Source organism: Zosterops lateralis (assembly GCF_965231275.1).
Source record: "Zosterops lateralis genome assembly, chromosome: 16".
In the NCBI taxonomy this organism is placed as follows: domain Eukaryota; kingdom Metazoa; phylum Chordata; class Aves; order Passeriformes; family Zosteropidae; genus Zosterops; species Zosterops lateralis.
The window spans coordinates 7,580,926-7,594,894 of record NC_139776.1 but is presented as its reverse complement, the minus strand read 5'-3'; the positions used below and the strand labels follow the sequence as shown (position 1 = coordinate 7,594,894).

The 13,969-nt window shown below is 64.3% G+C and overlaps 2 protein-coding genes across 4 annotated transcripts; one reads left to right on the top strand and one right to left on the bottom strand.

Annotated features, from left to right (window-relative positions):
* Positions 1-2,403: 2,403 nt before the first annotated feature.
* On the bottom strand, positions 2,404-5,650 carry SLC52A3 (solute carrier family 52 member 3). Of its 3 annotated transcripts, none has more exons than XM_083873517.1 (4): positions 5,243-5,650; positions 3,306-4,352; positions 2,928-3,051; positions 2,404-2,804 (listed from the first exon to the last, which is right to left on the bottom strand). In XM_083873517.1, exons 2-4 carry the CDS (start codon positions 4,307-4,309, stop codon positions 2,592-2,594), a joined length of 1,341 nt encoding a protein of 446 aa, XP_083729643.1. In that variant the 5' UTR covers positions 4,310-4,352; positions 5,243-5,650; the 3' UTR covers positions 2,404-2,591. The 3 variants fall into 3 exon arrangements, with proteins under 3 accessions (XP_083729643.1, XP_083729645.1, XP_083729644.1); XM_083873519.1 differs by lacking the exon at positions 5,243-5,650 and adding an exon at positions 5,105-5,209; XM_083873518.1 differs by lacking the exon at positions 5,243-5,650 and adding an exon at positions 4,742-4,806.
* A 5,935-nt stretch (positions 5,651-11,585) lies between these two features.
* FAM110A (family with sequence similarity 110 member A) lies at positions 11,586-13,323 on the top strand. Its single transcript, XM_083873531.1, has one exon. It carries the CDS (start codon positions 11,592-11,594, stop codon positions 12,588-12,590), a length of 999 nt encoding a protein of 332 aa, XP_083729657.1. The 5' UTR covers positions 11,586-11,591; the 3' UTR covers positions 12,591-13,323.
* The last annotated feature ends 646 nt before the right edge of the window (positions 13,324-13,969 follow it).

Genomic DNA, 13,969 nt, shown 5'->3' with positions numbered 1-13,969 from the left:
CCGCAGGCAGAGCTGGCACGGGGCAGACCTGGGCACACCGGCCCCTTTGGCCAGGGATGTGGCACCGGGTCTGGGGACCAAAACCAGCATCCCCACAGGCAGCACCATGGGCCTGCCTGCTCACAGCCATGTCTGCTCCTTCAGTCGTGCCCAGAGCCACATCTGGAGCCAGCCCTGCATCGCAGTGCTCCTGCTCACTGCTTTGTGTGGTACTCCACAGCCCAGGGCATCCCACAGCACCCCACACTATCCTGTAGCCCAGGGCATCTCACAGCCCACATAATTCCTCAGCCTAGAGCATCCACAGACCACAGCATCCCACAGCAATCCACAGCATCTGATATCCCACAGCATCTCACAGCATCCCACAGCTAAGTGCATCCCATAGCTCACAGTATCCCCATCCCAGAGCATCCCATAGCCACAGCACCACACATCCCACAGGATCCCAGGGCTGCTCCCCATGTGGGCTGGGGTCTCTCCACTTGCTCCCGCAGCACTTGGCCAGGGGTTGCCGGCAGCACCACGAGCTCCATCTGTCCCTGCAGCGCTGCCCTGACGTCAAGGCTCTGCCAAGTTCAAGGTCACCTCTCCCGCAGGGCTGCGGCCCCGAGGGGACACTGCCTGCCGGGCTGCTCGCGGCATCCCACACACGCACTGGGCTCCCGGCCTCCGCTCCCTGATTTATTTATCCGTGCGTGTGCCCGCTCGCTCCTGGAAGGCACGTTTGCAGAACGGGCGATTACTTACGCCCTAGTTGGGCCTGCCTGCCCGCTGCCCGCTGCCCGCCCGCCCGCTGCCTGCTGCCTGCCTGCCCGCTGCCCTGGGATTTTGTCTCTCTCCAGGCTGCGGTGTAATAAGGGAGGTAATTAAGTGTAAAAGGCAGGAGGAGGGAGGGCTGGGAGGGGGGAGCAGCCCCGGCTCCTTTCGGAGGCAGGGGACTGCGATAATGTATGGTAATAACCGCAGCCAGCCCTGCCGAGCTGATAGCGCTGACGGCAGCGCCCGGGCCCCCCCAAACCTGCCCCCGCCACTGTGGGGAGGGGGAGCAGCGCCAGAAGAAAGGCTCAGCCTTCCTCCACCGGGTTTGTGCCTTCCTGAGCAGCTGTATGGAAATAATTCCCATCGGAGGCAATTGTTTCCCCGACAAGAAGGAGGGGGCTGCGGGGGTACTGTGGGTGAGGGGTTTTGGGGGCTCCCAAGGGCAGGATCGTCCTCTTGAGGGGCAGGAGGAGAGAGGTCAGGTCCCTGCTCCAGCTCCCAGTGTACCCACAAGGGACATATCCTGCTACTGGAATGAGACAAGCTGCCCTGTGGTGCCCCCACATCTCCCACTGGTCCTGAGCTCCCCCATCCTCCATGAATCCTGGACACAGGCTGTGGGCTCAGCCAGGATCTGCCAGAGGATGCCCAGTAGTGCCAGGAGGCAGAGCCCTCACTCCTCTCCTCTCTTTTCTGCTGCCTCAGCTGCAGGACCCCCACCACTGCCAGCTTGGGGGGCTGCTGGCCATTAGGTATTCCAATCTCGTCCTTCCCAGAGGCGTCCGGGTTGCAGCCGGAGCCCCGAAGTGGCTCCAATCCGTGGTCTGGTGCTGCCGCCGGCGCAGGGAGCAGATGCCAGACAAAGGGCCGGGGACAAAGGCCCGGCTGCCTCGTGCCCCAGGGAAGGGGCGCAGGCGCGTGCAGGGCACGGGTGCTGTCCCATCCCGGGGCTGCTGCTGCCCTGACCCCCTGTGCCTGCCATGCCCCAGTGTCCACCTGGCCCCTGCCCTGGCTGGCGTGGCTGGGGCACAGTTGGGTACCAGGTGGGCCAACCCTGGCACTGGTGCTGTGCCATCCCTGCCGTGGGCACTGTGCCCACACTGCTCTGGTGCGAAGCTCTGCTGTGGCCCCTCTCCAGCTCTGCCCATCTCAGGGTGCAGCGGGGCTGAAATGGGGTGCAGGGGGGCACAGAGCTATGGGGGAGGGAGCAGAAAGAACGGATGGGACCACAGCAGAGGGTGGCAAATATCACGTGTCGCTCCAGTCCCGCTGTGCCTCAGTTTCCCCCGCTGCTATTGGGGGGCCTTGTGAATGTTTTGTGTTCCCCCACCATCCCCCTCCTCGTGGCTGCCTTTGTCCCCACTCCCCCCAGCTGGCTACAAACCCCCTGTCTGGGGGCAGCTGCCACAGCACAGGGCTGGGAACACTGGTGCTGCCGGGTGCAGCTGGGGCTGTGCCCACCCACAGATTCCAGGGGGGCTTTAGGGCACGGTGCCAAACGGTGCCAGACCCCCCAGGGGAAGGTACAGGACATGGCCCCAATTGAGAGGTACCCAGGTGGGGGGCACTGGCACAGACAGCCCCCTCAACATGGGGGGTGTGAGCAGCAGAGAGGCAGAGGGCTGAGTAAAACACCTTCTATTCTTTCACATGATGGGAACACCCCGTGCCCAGGCTGGAGACAAAGCCCTGGAGATGCTGCTCCCTGGCAAAGCCATCAGAGAACTGTGTCTGCAGCCGTTCTGGTCCCAGCGCTGCTTCCCAGCCAGCTTTGCTGATTTTGGGAGTTCATACTGGCAAGAGTGGCGATCTTGGAGTGTCCAGCCCACTCATGCTGGGCACTGCTGGTTGCAGTAGTCAGCAGATTTGAAAAGGCCGTAGATGTTGACAAGGGGGAACATGATCAGTGCCCCAAGGAGGGAGCCCACCTGCTCCAGCACCCCGTACCACACCAGCGCGCTGCGGCTCTGGCTCCGCAGGATCACCCCGGCCATCACCTTCATGTAGGAGAGCGTCCCGGTGAACAGCACCCAGGAAAGGACCTGGTGGCACAGGTGGAAAAGTGGTCAGGACCAGGGGTTCCCCACTGTGGGGACACTGTGGTGAGGTCAGGTCCAGGTTTGGTGCCAAAGCCCTCCCTGAGTGAGAGGGACACCGTGACTTACGATGATGGCATCGCCCCACTGGGATTGCTGGAGGACTGGGCAGGGACTCATCACTGCGATGGCCATGTTGTAGGCAGCAAAGCCTGTCCCTGCCATCGTGAGGATGACCATCAGGGTCAGAGACCTGCAAGGGACATGTGAGAGTCACTGGAGAACACCACTTGTCCCTGGTGAGCAGCACAAACACGCAGCACATTCTGGCTTCTTGCTGGCTCCATCCTCCTTTCCTGGGGTGTCCTTGCTGCCAGGGCAGGGGCACCCCACAGGCCCTCTCCCACCCAGAGCCTACAACCCCAATTCTTGCAAAGTAGGGGCTACTCTTGGGGCAGAAGCTCCTGATGTGCATCCTGCTGCAAACCCCAGGGCCTTGCAACTCACCTGCTGGGCAGGAACATGGCCATGATGCAGGCGAGGGGGTTGGCCATGGAGCTGAGTGTGGCTGCCAGGTGGTAGGTGGTGTGTCCGTAGGGCAGGCAGGAGTAGGACTGCACGGATGGCAGAACTCCATTTGTCAGGGCGCTCACCCAGGTGACGAGGAGGTAGATGAGGGTGAGCTGGGTTATGGAGTAGGAGACCTTCTGTGGCAGGGTGTCCCCAGGTCCCTTGGGATCCTTTGGGAATGAGCAGCCTCTGCCCAGCTGCAAGTCAGCTCCCTCATCAAGGATCTGGTCAAATGAGTTCAGCACAATGTTGCTGGGAAAAAGGTGCTGCTGAGAGAGCTCCCACACCTTGGGCTGCCGGTTGAGGAAGAAGAAGGCCAGCAAACAGATCAGCATCATTCCAGCCATGAGCAGGAAAAAGATGAGGGTGGAGAAGTTGGGTGGAAGGTACTGGGTCTCTAGCTGGAAGATAGTCTCATTACCAGTGGTGATGTTGACATTGGTGCAGCTGGAGATACCAGAGCCCTGGCCCAGGGCAATGAGAGCAGGGATCAGCCCACTTAGCCCTTCACCTATGAAGAAGGTGTTCGTGTACTGGGGCTGCAGCTGCATCATGAAGGGCAGGAAGGTGACAGAGGAGGTGCAGTCCACCAGGGCCAGGAAGAAGGTAAGGATTAGGAAGGGGATGCTGTGAGACGTCCCAGCAATGAGGGATGTGTGGTTCCAGAGGAAAGCCAGGAGCAAGCAGGCCATGAAACCCACGGACAAAATTGCATAGATAACAGCCACCTCCTTCAGCAAGCCAGGCCGAAAGCGATTCATGAGGGTGACAAAGAGTGGTCCCACGTTGGCCATCTGGATGATGATGGTGATGTAGGAGGGGAGGTACCACTGCTCTGGCAGCACTGTCACCAGCAGTGGCAGCTCCACCCACAGTCCATTGACAGCCACCCAGGAGCCCATGCCGAAGGCACAGGCCAGAAGGTGAGTGAGCAGTGCCATGGCTCAGGGCTGGGTGCCTGGGCCTGGGAGTGACGCTTCTGTGCTGTGGGGAGAGACTTTGATTAGTGGTGAGGTGAGACCTGACCCTTCCAGATCCTGGCCCTGTCCTCCCATGGCCGCTGCCTGCGTTGGCAGAACAGCTTCCCTCCTACGTGCCGTGGGGGTGTGGGACCCACAGCCCAGCCCAGCCCCACTTTGCCCTCTGCAAGCCCCGTGGACCCCTCTGCCCCCTTCAAGTGATGACAGGGTGCCCTCCTGCCCTGGGTGTGGATCCTGATGAGCTTCACCTGGTCTCATCCCAGAGGGCTGGGGCCCGGCAGCACCAGGTGCGGTACCCAGGAGGGCATTGAACCTGTGCCAGCTCACGTTGCAGCTCCGCGCAGCCTTGGAAGGGCTCGGCACAGCCGGGGGCAGGGTGAAGAGGGCTCTCACCTGGGGGCTGAGCGGCCTGGGCAGCTGCTCTGCTCTGCTGGGAACGGACGCCTCGTACCTCCCACCGCATCTGCAGGGCAGGACTTGGCAGCGCCCGTCCCCTCCCAGGCAGGACCCGCGCGGTGCCGTCACGGCCCGGTGCCCGCGGGAGCCAGGCCCCGGCAGCCCAACCTGCAGCCCAGCCCCTGCCCGTGCCCGTCCGCTGAGTCAGCGGGGAGCCGGACACATCCCCTGCCCGCTCCCATCCCGCTCCTGGGCAGAACTCTCACGTCCCCACGCCCCACGCCCCCGCGGACCCGCAGAGCCGTGTCCAGCCGTGTCCAGCCCTCTCCGGGGCCGTTGAGGCCGCCAGGGGAAACTCACGTCTCACGGGGCTGAGCCCGGTGAGCACAAGGAGCCACCCTCGGCCCCGGCCCCGCGGGCAGGCATCGCAGCGGGAGCCAGGAAGGAAACGGGCTCCGGTCTGACCGGTCCCTCGGCAACCTCCCAAGGGTAACTCACTGCGGTTTGAGGAACCGGCAGCACCACGCGGGCGGGAGCCAGTCCCGGCCGCCGGAGCCGTGACGTGAGGCGGGCGCGTCACCACCTCCGGATGCGGACGGGTGACAGCCTGGCCCTGCTCTGCTCTTCGTCTCAGTCCCAGCTGGCAGAGTCCCCAGCTCAGGGGGGTTATTATTCTTGGCGGTGTCCTGGACTTTGTCCTTGTCCCCGCCTGAACCGAGTCCCACCTATCACAGACTCTTCTTGCAGGTGCAAGTGTCACCCGATGACGGTTCCTATCGCCATCAGGATCTCTGCGGGGTCACGGGCTGCCTTGGGGTGCTGGGGAACCTCCGAATGTGGCAGCCGTCCCACCTCGGGGCGCTGCGGGGACCGAGCCGTGAGCCACCGGATGAGCCACTTGCACCGGCCGGGAGGTGACACGGGTGAGGAGACAGACCCCCGGTCACCCCCTGCAGCGCCCCCCCCTCTCCCGTCCCAGGACCCACCGCCCCAGGATGTCTCACGGCAGCTCTTCCCCCAGCACCCACCGGGTGTCGCTGGGAGAGCAGGCAGGCTGCAGCCCTGCAAAATCTGGGCTGCCTTCCTTCTCCTGTCTGCTTTCCTCTCTGCTTCCCTGCCCTACCTGTCTGCAGTACCTGTCCCTGTCCCTCCGGGGGAATACAGTTCGCTCCTCCACCCTGCCCTGCGCCTGTGGGAACACCCTTGGCAGCCAGGACCGTTGGATGTAGTGGAGACAAGGGTGTCTCTTGTCCCCGGGGCTGCAGGGACGCTGGGTGACAGTGGTGGGGGGGCATGGTCACAGTGTGAGGGGCTGCTGTGATTTAATCCCAGCAGGCAGCTCTGCCCCCCTCAGCTGCTCACTCACACACACACACATCCCCCGTGGGATGGGATACAAAATGGGAAAAGATAAAATGATAAAAGGGACTAAAGTGATGGATTGAGATAAAATCAGTTTAATAGAAAAGCAAGAATGTTCTATAATCTGGAATATCCCGGGGTGGGGGTGGGAGGAGGAGGGGCAGAGCTGTCCCATCCACATCCCCTCCCAATTTCTATGCACCCCCAGCACTCTCACTCACTGGTGGGGCAGCGGGAGGAGCAGAAAAGTCCTTGGGGCTCTGTGAGCATGGCTTAGCCATGATCAGACACTCCTGGGTTATCAGCACTGCTTTCAGCACAACTCCAAAACAGTCTCTCCCTGTCTCCTATGGACAAAATTACCTCTATCCCAGCCAAACCAGTACTGGAGCCCAGGGGACCTGGAAGGTGGAGAACAGGTCCAGGCACAGGGGACTTGGAGAGGGCGTGGGGCAGCTGAGGTCACTGTGTGCCATGGCTGTGGGAACAGGGAGGGGACGGCAATTGTCCTGTGTTTAATTTGTCGGCACAAAGAGGCGGCTCAGCCGGCAGCGAGACCCTTCCCAAGGGCGAAGGGCTGCGGGGCAGAGACAGTTCAAGGAGGTGCTGGGTGTGGGACCCCCGTGTTGTCCCTTCACGCTACTCACCCAAATCCACCCGACGCGTGCTGCCTGCTCTGCCTGTGCCTTCTCCGCCCCCTGCCCGCCCCGCAGCTGAACTCCCGGCCCCCCGGCCCCTCGCCCCTCCGCAGCCCCGGCAGATGCGAGTGAAGGCCCGGAGCAGATGGCAACATTTGGTAGCCGAGTGGTCCCTGCCTGCGGGATTTTGCTGGGCTGTGATGGCCATCCCTCCAGGAAGCCCCCTCCTCACCCAGCCAGGGCTTGGGGAGCCCATCCCAACTGCAGCCTGGGGGAGCAGCGGGGATCCCCAGGGTGGGCACACTGCCCGTGCCATGGGGGCGACACGGTGGCAGGAGGGCATGGAAAAATCGGCAGCCCAGAAAAGCAGGGGTCTGTCCTTGAGCTCAGCCCTAGTGAGACCCGTGCCCTAATACTTTTTTCCATGTGTGAGCAGTGGGGATGGTCTGCCTGGGCAGAGGGTGGCTCCATTGCTGGAGGACAAGGGGACCCCCTCACTCCAAGGACAACTGGCCACCCTATTTGAGACGATATGACCCCCAGACTTGGGGACCTGCTGGCGGGTCTCAGCCTCGACCCTGGCAGCCCCAGCCCTATTTGCATTCCATTTCCATGTGAAAGGAGCAGGTCAAGTTGAAAGTGGAAAGGCTGGTGGGGGGCAGCCGGGAAGGGGCCGCTGCCGGAGGTGAGACCCCAACAAAAGGGCCGGATCCCCAGGGCCCAGTGCTCGCCTGGCCATGGGCTGCAGCCACGGCCCCACGGCAGCCGCCATCTGCGGGTCTGTGCCGCCGCCACCACCGGCCAGACAAAGGCCTCGTGCCCAGCATGTCCCCATCTGTCACCTCCCTGCCTCCCGAACCCCTGAGCAGAGACCGAGTGTGAACATCCGGGTGCAGGCAGCATCGTTCCCTCTGCCCACAGGGAACGGGGCGATGCTGGGTGCAGCGGGTGCCTCCCCACTCTGTCCCCGTGTTCCTTCTGGAGCGGTTCTGTGGAGCTCTTGCTGGGGAAACTGAGGCGGGAGCAGGTGGTGGCCTATCCTGGGTCAGGGAATGGCAACAGGCTGGAATAAAACACTAGGATTTAGTGGAAGATGAAGGGGTTGGGAACCCCTCAGCTCTGGGGGTGCCCACACTGCCGAGCCCCAGCCCTGCCAGGCACCCACAGCTGCCTCCACCCAGAACTTCCAGGGGGGGGAATTGGCCGCTGAGTGTGTTTTCTACTCGTTGGCAGCTTAATTTAACATCCAGGAGGTCCTGACAGTGGCACGAGGGTGTCTGTAGAAGGTGAGAGCAAAGGCACTGCCAGCGCCTGGTTGTCCCTCTGTTCACAAACACCGTCTACGTGTTCCTGGAGCAGCGGTGGGGATGCCGGGCGCTGGGGGAGCATTTCATTCCTGCAGGAGGCTGCGCTCCCGGAGCGTGTCCCGGGATGCTCCGGGGGAGGGCGAGGCTTGGGGCGCTGCCTGGATCCACCGCCCCGCTCCAACGGGCCAGACGTGCCCGAGCAGCTCCTGCAGCCTCTGCCCGCACCCGCACGGCCTCGGCACCTGTGGGGGGGGCGCAGCCTGCGGGCTCTGCCCTCGCCTACCGGCTGGGATTTTCCAGCCGAGCCCGTTGTGCGAATCTGGGCTCGGGGCAGCCCTCTGGCTTCCAGACTGTGTGCTTGCCTTGGCCCTTCTCCCTCCACCAGCTCCTTGTCTTGATCCAGGAGCCGTTTGAACAATGCAGGGCTGTAATTAAGCTCCATAGCATGAGCCAAATGCTCGATCCCTCCGTGCAGAGCTGAACGGAGATACCTGTGCCATGGGGCAGGAGCCACCCCGGGGCTGGGTCAGGCCAGCAGGTCCAGGTGGCTGCAGGGTTGGTGACCCTGTTCCTGTCTGTCACCTCCCTTCCTACTACCCAGTTTATTTTCCTACATTTTGGAGTTTATTTATGCTGGGTGCATGGGGAAACAAGGTGAGATTTCCAAATCAGAGCAGGCCTTGCCAACTGGCCACGCCAGCGATATGACGGAATCTGGATGCCCACAGGAAGGCTGGGAAATTCCCCTGTGTCTCTGAAGCCCTAACCCAGCACCAGAACCCTCTGCACACAGCGAGCCGTGACATCCAGAAGCATTTTGGCCTTGTCACTGTGAGCCCCTCGGGCCGTGTGTGCATCCAGGGTGCCCAGCTGGCACCGGGAGCTGAACTGGCACCTGGGACATCCCCGGGCACTGTCACACTGTGTGACGCAGCCCAGCATGGGGGAATGCCTCGTGGTTTCCATCCCATGTGAGCGCTGAGTTGCCTCGGAGGGCGTCCTCCCTCGCCCGGCGCTGACTCAGCGCAGTGCCGCACGCAGAACCGCTCCAGCACGCCCCAGCTGCCGCCACCCGGGGGGACGGGGAGGACGTGGCTGGGGAGCAGAAGGTTTGGGGACATCAGACACCGTCGGGACACTCTCGGAAAGAGAGCAGGGAGAAGGAGTGTGGCAGCTGATTCGTGCTGAGGAGGCTCTCACGCCGCAGGGCCGATCCAGGTGGGTGGCAGAGTGGTGCTGGTCCTGTGCTGGTCCAGTGCCAGCAGAATGGGGCTGGGTGAGCCGGTGAAGGGGTCACAGCTGTGTATCTCTGGAGCAGCTCCTCCAGGCAGGAGGTGATCTGGGGTGCCATGGGAGCCTGGCTGGACTGCCCACCCCAGGAGGAAGAGGAGCTGGGGCCACACTGGGCAGTGCCCAGAGCTCAGATCCCCACACTCCAGCTGGGTTTGGGGCACGGGATTATATTGCCGGGTTTTTGGGGCTGTTCGGAGGGCGGCTCTGCCTGGCTCAGCTCGGCTCAGTGCAGCCCAGCCCGGCGTGGCCATGCCAGCACAGTGGCTCAGCACTGCAGGAATGTGGAGCAGCAGGTTGTGCCCGGCCGGGCTGTCCCTGCTGGGGAGGGGACCCCACTCTGGCCACTGGTGGCTGTGCTGGGGCTCCTGTGTCCTTGTCCCTGCCTTTGATAGCCATCTCCCCTGTGGCTTGGCTGAGTGTCTGCTACAGGGCTGAGCTCCAGTGCCTGCCATGGGGACATTTTCCTGCTTTGCCTTACCTGGGGTACACTTTTGCCCCCCTGTGCTGCTCTGGGGAGCCCTCCCTGTGCTGGGCAGGTACGGGGGCAGTGAAGCTGGCCAGTGGCACAGGGGCTGGGCAGCACTGGACCCGAGGAGTCGGGCAGAGGGGTGCAGAAAGCTGCCCCGGGGAGGAGGCAGGAGGATCTGTGCCGGTGCTGGGACCGTTCCCAGCTGTCGCCACGCCTGGCCGCCTCCCTGCAGACATTTTCCAGGTCAGGAGGCAGCATGTCCCCCCAGGCAGGGGACGAGGACGGGAGAGGGGCAGGCAGCCTCCCCCAAGGGCACTCGTCTGTCACAGCATGTCAGGGGGATGCACAGTGGGCTCTGCAGGGATCCTGCTGGGGTTCAGATTTTGGGGAATCTGGAATCTGGCACCCGTGGGCTGGTAGGGGGTGCAGACATGGCTCAGCTGTGGCTCAGGATGCCGGGGCCGGCTCCTGCCGCCGGCGGTCAGTGCTGGGACAGGCTCTGGGCTGTTCCCAGGAAGTTTGTACAGGCAGGTCAGCGGTGACGGTGGCAGCTGCCTGCTCGGGGCTGCCACGGGAGCGAGTGAGGCCGCAGTACCCCGGCCCCCACCTGCCCACCACTGCACCTGGTGAGTGCTGGGGCTTGCTGTCACACTCTGGGCTCATCGGTGCCCCAAATCGGGACCCTCAGGAGGAATCTTAGAGCAGCTCGGGAGAGGGGTCGGGGGAGGGGGTCTGACCCACATATGCCCCTGTGTGCCCTGCCACTGCTGAGCCCCTCTGGCTATTTGGGCTACTCTGGGTGTGTTCCCCTCTGCTCAGGGGGCTGCAGAAGGGTGTGGGGTGTAGGTTTGGGTGCCCTCCCCCCCCTTTTCTCTGTGGGCGGGCTGGTGCCTCTGCGCGACCGTTGTGGCGGCTGCGCTTGTTGGGGTTGGCAGGGACCCAAGGACCGGGGTGCACAGGGCCTCTCCCTGCCCCGAGCACACCGCGGCTGGGGAGGCACGAGTGGGAACCCCCGTGTACTCCACGGACTTTCCAAGAAGCTCCAGGATAAGAGCAGGGGGCCTGGGAGCAGCCCCGGAGCTTGAGAGAGGGCTGAGAGGTGAGGGAACAGCAGAGGGAGTGGAGCACCGAATCCGCCAGCCCGGCGGGGTGGTAGGTGATGGGACCCTGGGCATGGGGGATGCACGCCTGGGAGCAGGCAATGCCCCCCTGGGCATGGGGGATGCAAGGGTGTGGATGAGGCACCCCTGGGAGCAATCAGTGCTGCCCTGGGAGCGGGTGCTGCACGCCTGGATGAAGGAAATGCCCCCCCTGGATGTGGCAGCGCACCCCTGAGCGTGGGCGATGGGCACACACAATGCAGCCCCGGCACCTGTGCCTTGGGCAGGGCATCAGTGCGGGGTGCTCGGCTCTGTCCGCCCGCACTGTGTCCCCAGGGCGCCCCTCTCGGGACCCTCCCCGCGGGCGCCATTGGCCCCGGAGCGGTTTGAAGCAGGCGTGCGGCGCGGATTGGCCGGGGCACTGCCGGGGAGGCTCGGCGGCGAGGGAGGCGTGGTGACCGCCTTCAAATAGGCGGCCCGGAGCCGGGGGCGCCGCGAGTGCGGTACCGCACAGCCCGGGCTGCCTTTGTCTGCCGCGGGGCCGGGGCGCGGGCAGGGGCAGCATCGCCGCCGCTCTCCCTCCGGCCCCGCTCTCACTCCGGCCCCTCTTCGCAGCCCCCCCGAGCCCCTCTGTGCCCGTGGCGGCCGCCCAGCCGTGTCCCGCTGCCGGCACGGAGGATGCCCGTCGAGGCGCTGCAAGCCGGTGACACCATGAAGGGGGTGACGGTGCCTTTCACCTCGGCCATGCCCGTCCGCATCCTCCGCAAAGGGCCCGCGTATTTCCGCCGGCACGCCGAGCCCGGCGCCGGGAAGCCCAGCGCGGTGGAGAGGCTGGAGGCGGACAAGGCCAAGTACGTCAAGAGCCAGAAGGTCGCCAGCACCAGGCAGGAGCCGGTGAAGCCGCTGCTGCTCAAGCAGCCCCTGTTCCCCCCGGGGGCGCGGCGGGCCGTGCTCACCCCCAGCCGCAGGGCGCCCCCGGGGCCCCGCCGCGCCGATGCCGCCAGCCCGAAGACCTCCCTTGACCTGGAGATCCTCAACAACCTCATCAACCTCTGTGACAGCCCCTTCCCCAAGGCGGAGAGCCCGCTGGGCAGGGAGTGCAGGTGGCGGGCGGAGGCGCCGGCGGTGGAGGGGGCTGTCAAACCCCCGGAGAGCCCGGCCACCACCACCAAGGCCCCCGGCAGCGTGGCCGTGCGGAGGGTGGACGTCCGTCCCTGTGGAGCTCCGCGGAGCCCAGTGACACCTCTGCCTGCATCCCCCATCCCGGGCGGGCTGCCCGTGACCCCGTCCCGGAGCTCCCCTGCCCGCCCCGAGAGCGCCCGCCGGCAGCCGCTGCTGCACCGCTCCAAGTCGGACCTGAGCGATCGCCTCTCGCGGGCCACCGCCGACCTGGAGCGCTTCTTCAACTACTGCGGCCTCGACCCCGAGGAGATGCAGGACATGGGGGCCGAGCGCTTCGCCCGCGCCAGCTCCGACATCGTGTCCCTCAAGTTCCACAGCGTGAGCACGGCCAGCTCGGAGGGCGGCCGCTCGCCGCCCAGCGCTGCCACGCCGGAGGGACGGCCCGCCGAGCGAGTGCCCTACGGCATCTCCATCATCGAGCGCAACGCCCGCGTCATCAAGTGGCTCTACGGGCTGCGCCAGGCCAGGGAGCCCCAGCAGGTCTCCGATGTGTAGCAGTGCCGTGGTGGGCGCCGGGGATGGGTTGCTCAAAAAACAGGCAATGCTGGATGGGGACAACACGCAGGCTGTGCCCTGGGAGGAGCAGGGACTTCTTGGCGGTGACGGCACCCTTGAACTCAGCCCTGCTGTGCCACAGCATCGCTGGCCTGGTGTGGTGGCCGGGGATCCATTGCCAGACCCCTGTGCCAGCGCTGGAGAGCCAGGTCCCTGCAAGCCCATGGGAAGGCTGAGGACACGTGTCCTTGGGTGTGTGGCTGGTCCTCAACACCCACAGGGCCTGGTGTGGCTGCCCTGCCTGCAGTGCTGGCAGCTCCTGCCTGTCCTGCTCCTCACCAGCACGCCAGGGTGGGGTGCAAGGGGCTGGTTCCCCCTGCATGGAGCAGGGACTCTGCACTGATGAAGGAGCTGCTGCCTTGCAGCCTCCATGGAAGGCGTCCCACTGCCTGGAGTGGTGGCCACATCTTGGTGGTCCCATCTTATTGCTGAAGAAAAGCCTGGTGCTTTGAGCGCTGAGGGGGAAACCTGACCCCCTGCTTCAAGCTGCCCAGGGCTGAGTGTCTGTGTGAGTGTCTGCGGGTGCCTGTGTTCCCCTCCCCAGCTGCCAGTGGGCACGAAGCCCCTCCCCACCATGCTGGGCCTGGTATTTATGAAGACAACAGTTCCTCTTTTCTACTCTTTTTCTTATGTTTGATCTGTAAATAATAATTATTATAATGCAGCCAGTTTTATTAAATGCCTGTGTTTTGGAGGCTGTGTATTGTCTCTTGAGGCGGCGGAGGTTGGGATGGGACAGGGTCTCTTGAGGTGCCTGTAGCTCTGCAGGGCTGTGGGTGCTGAGTGGTGGATGGGTGCTGGAAGGGAATCATTCCATGGTGCAGGGTGCCAGCGCGGGGCCCGGCGGGCACGGCAGGGCGGCGGTTGGGTCTGGCAGGTCCCGGCAGAGCCCCAGCTGTTGGGATTCCCCTCTGTGCCATGCACCCTCCCCTGCCTCCTTCCCTCACTCCTGCAAAGCTTGGCCAGGTCCTGGCTCTCCAAGAACTGGGAGATGGGGGCGGCAATAGCAGAGACCTCCCAGGTGGGCCGGGATGAAAGCTGGAGCAGGGAGCGCTTTGAAGATGAAAAGGGCCCGTGTGTTCTCCCAGGGCAACCTCACAAGGCACCACAGCCCTCCCAGCACCTCAGCTGCCTCCTCTGCCCTGCGGTCCCCGTGCTCCTGATGTGTCCCATGCAGGCAGGTGTCTGCTGGGGAAGGTGACATCAAAGCCACCAGCAAGCACCTGCACCCAGGGACCCTACCTGGACCCTGGGCCTGCCACTGCCTCCCTTCAGTGCCAACCCCCTCAGCTGGGGGCTGGGGAAGGCAGCACCATGGG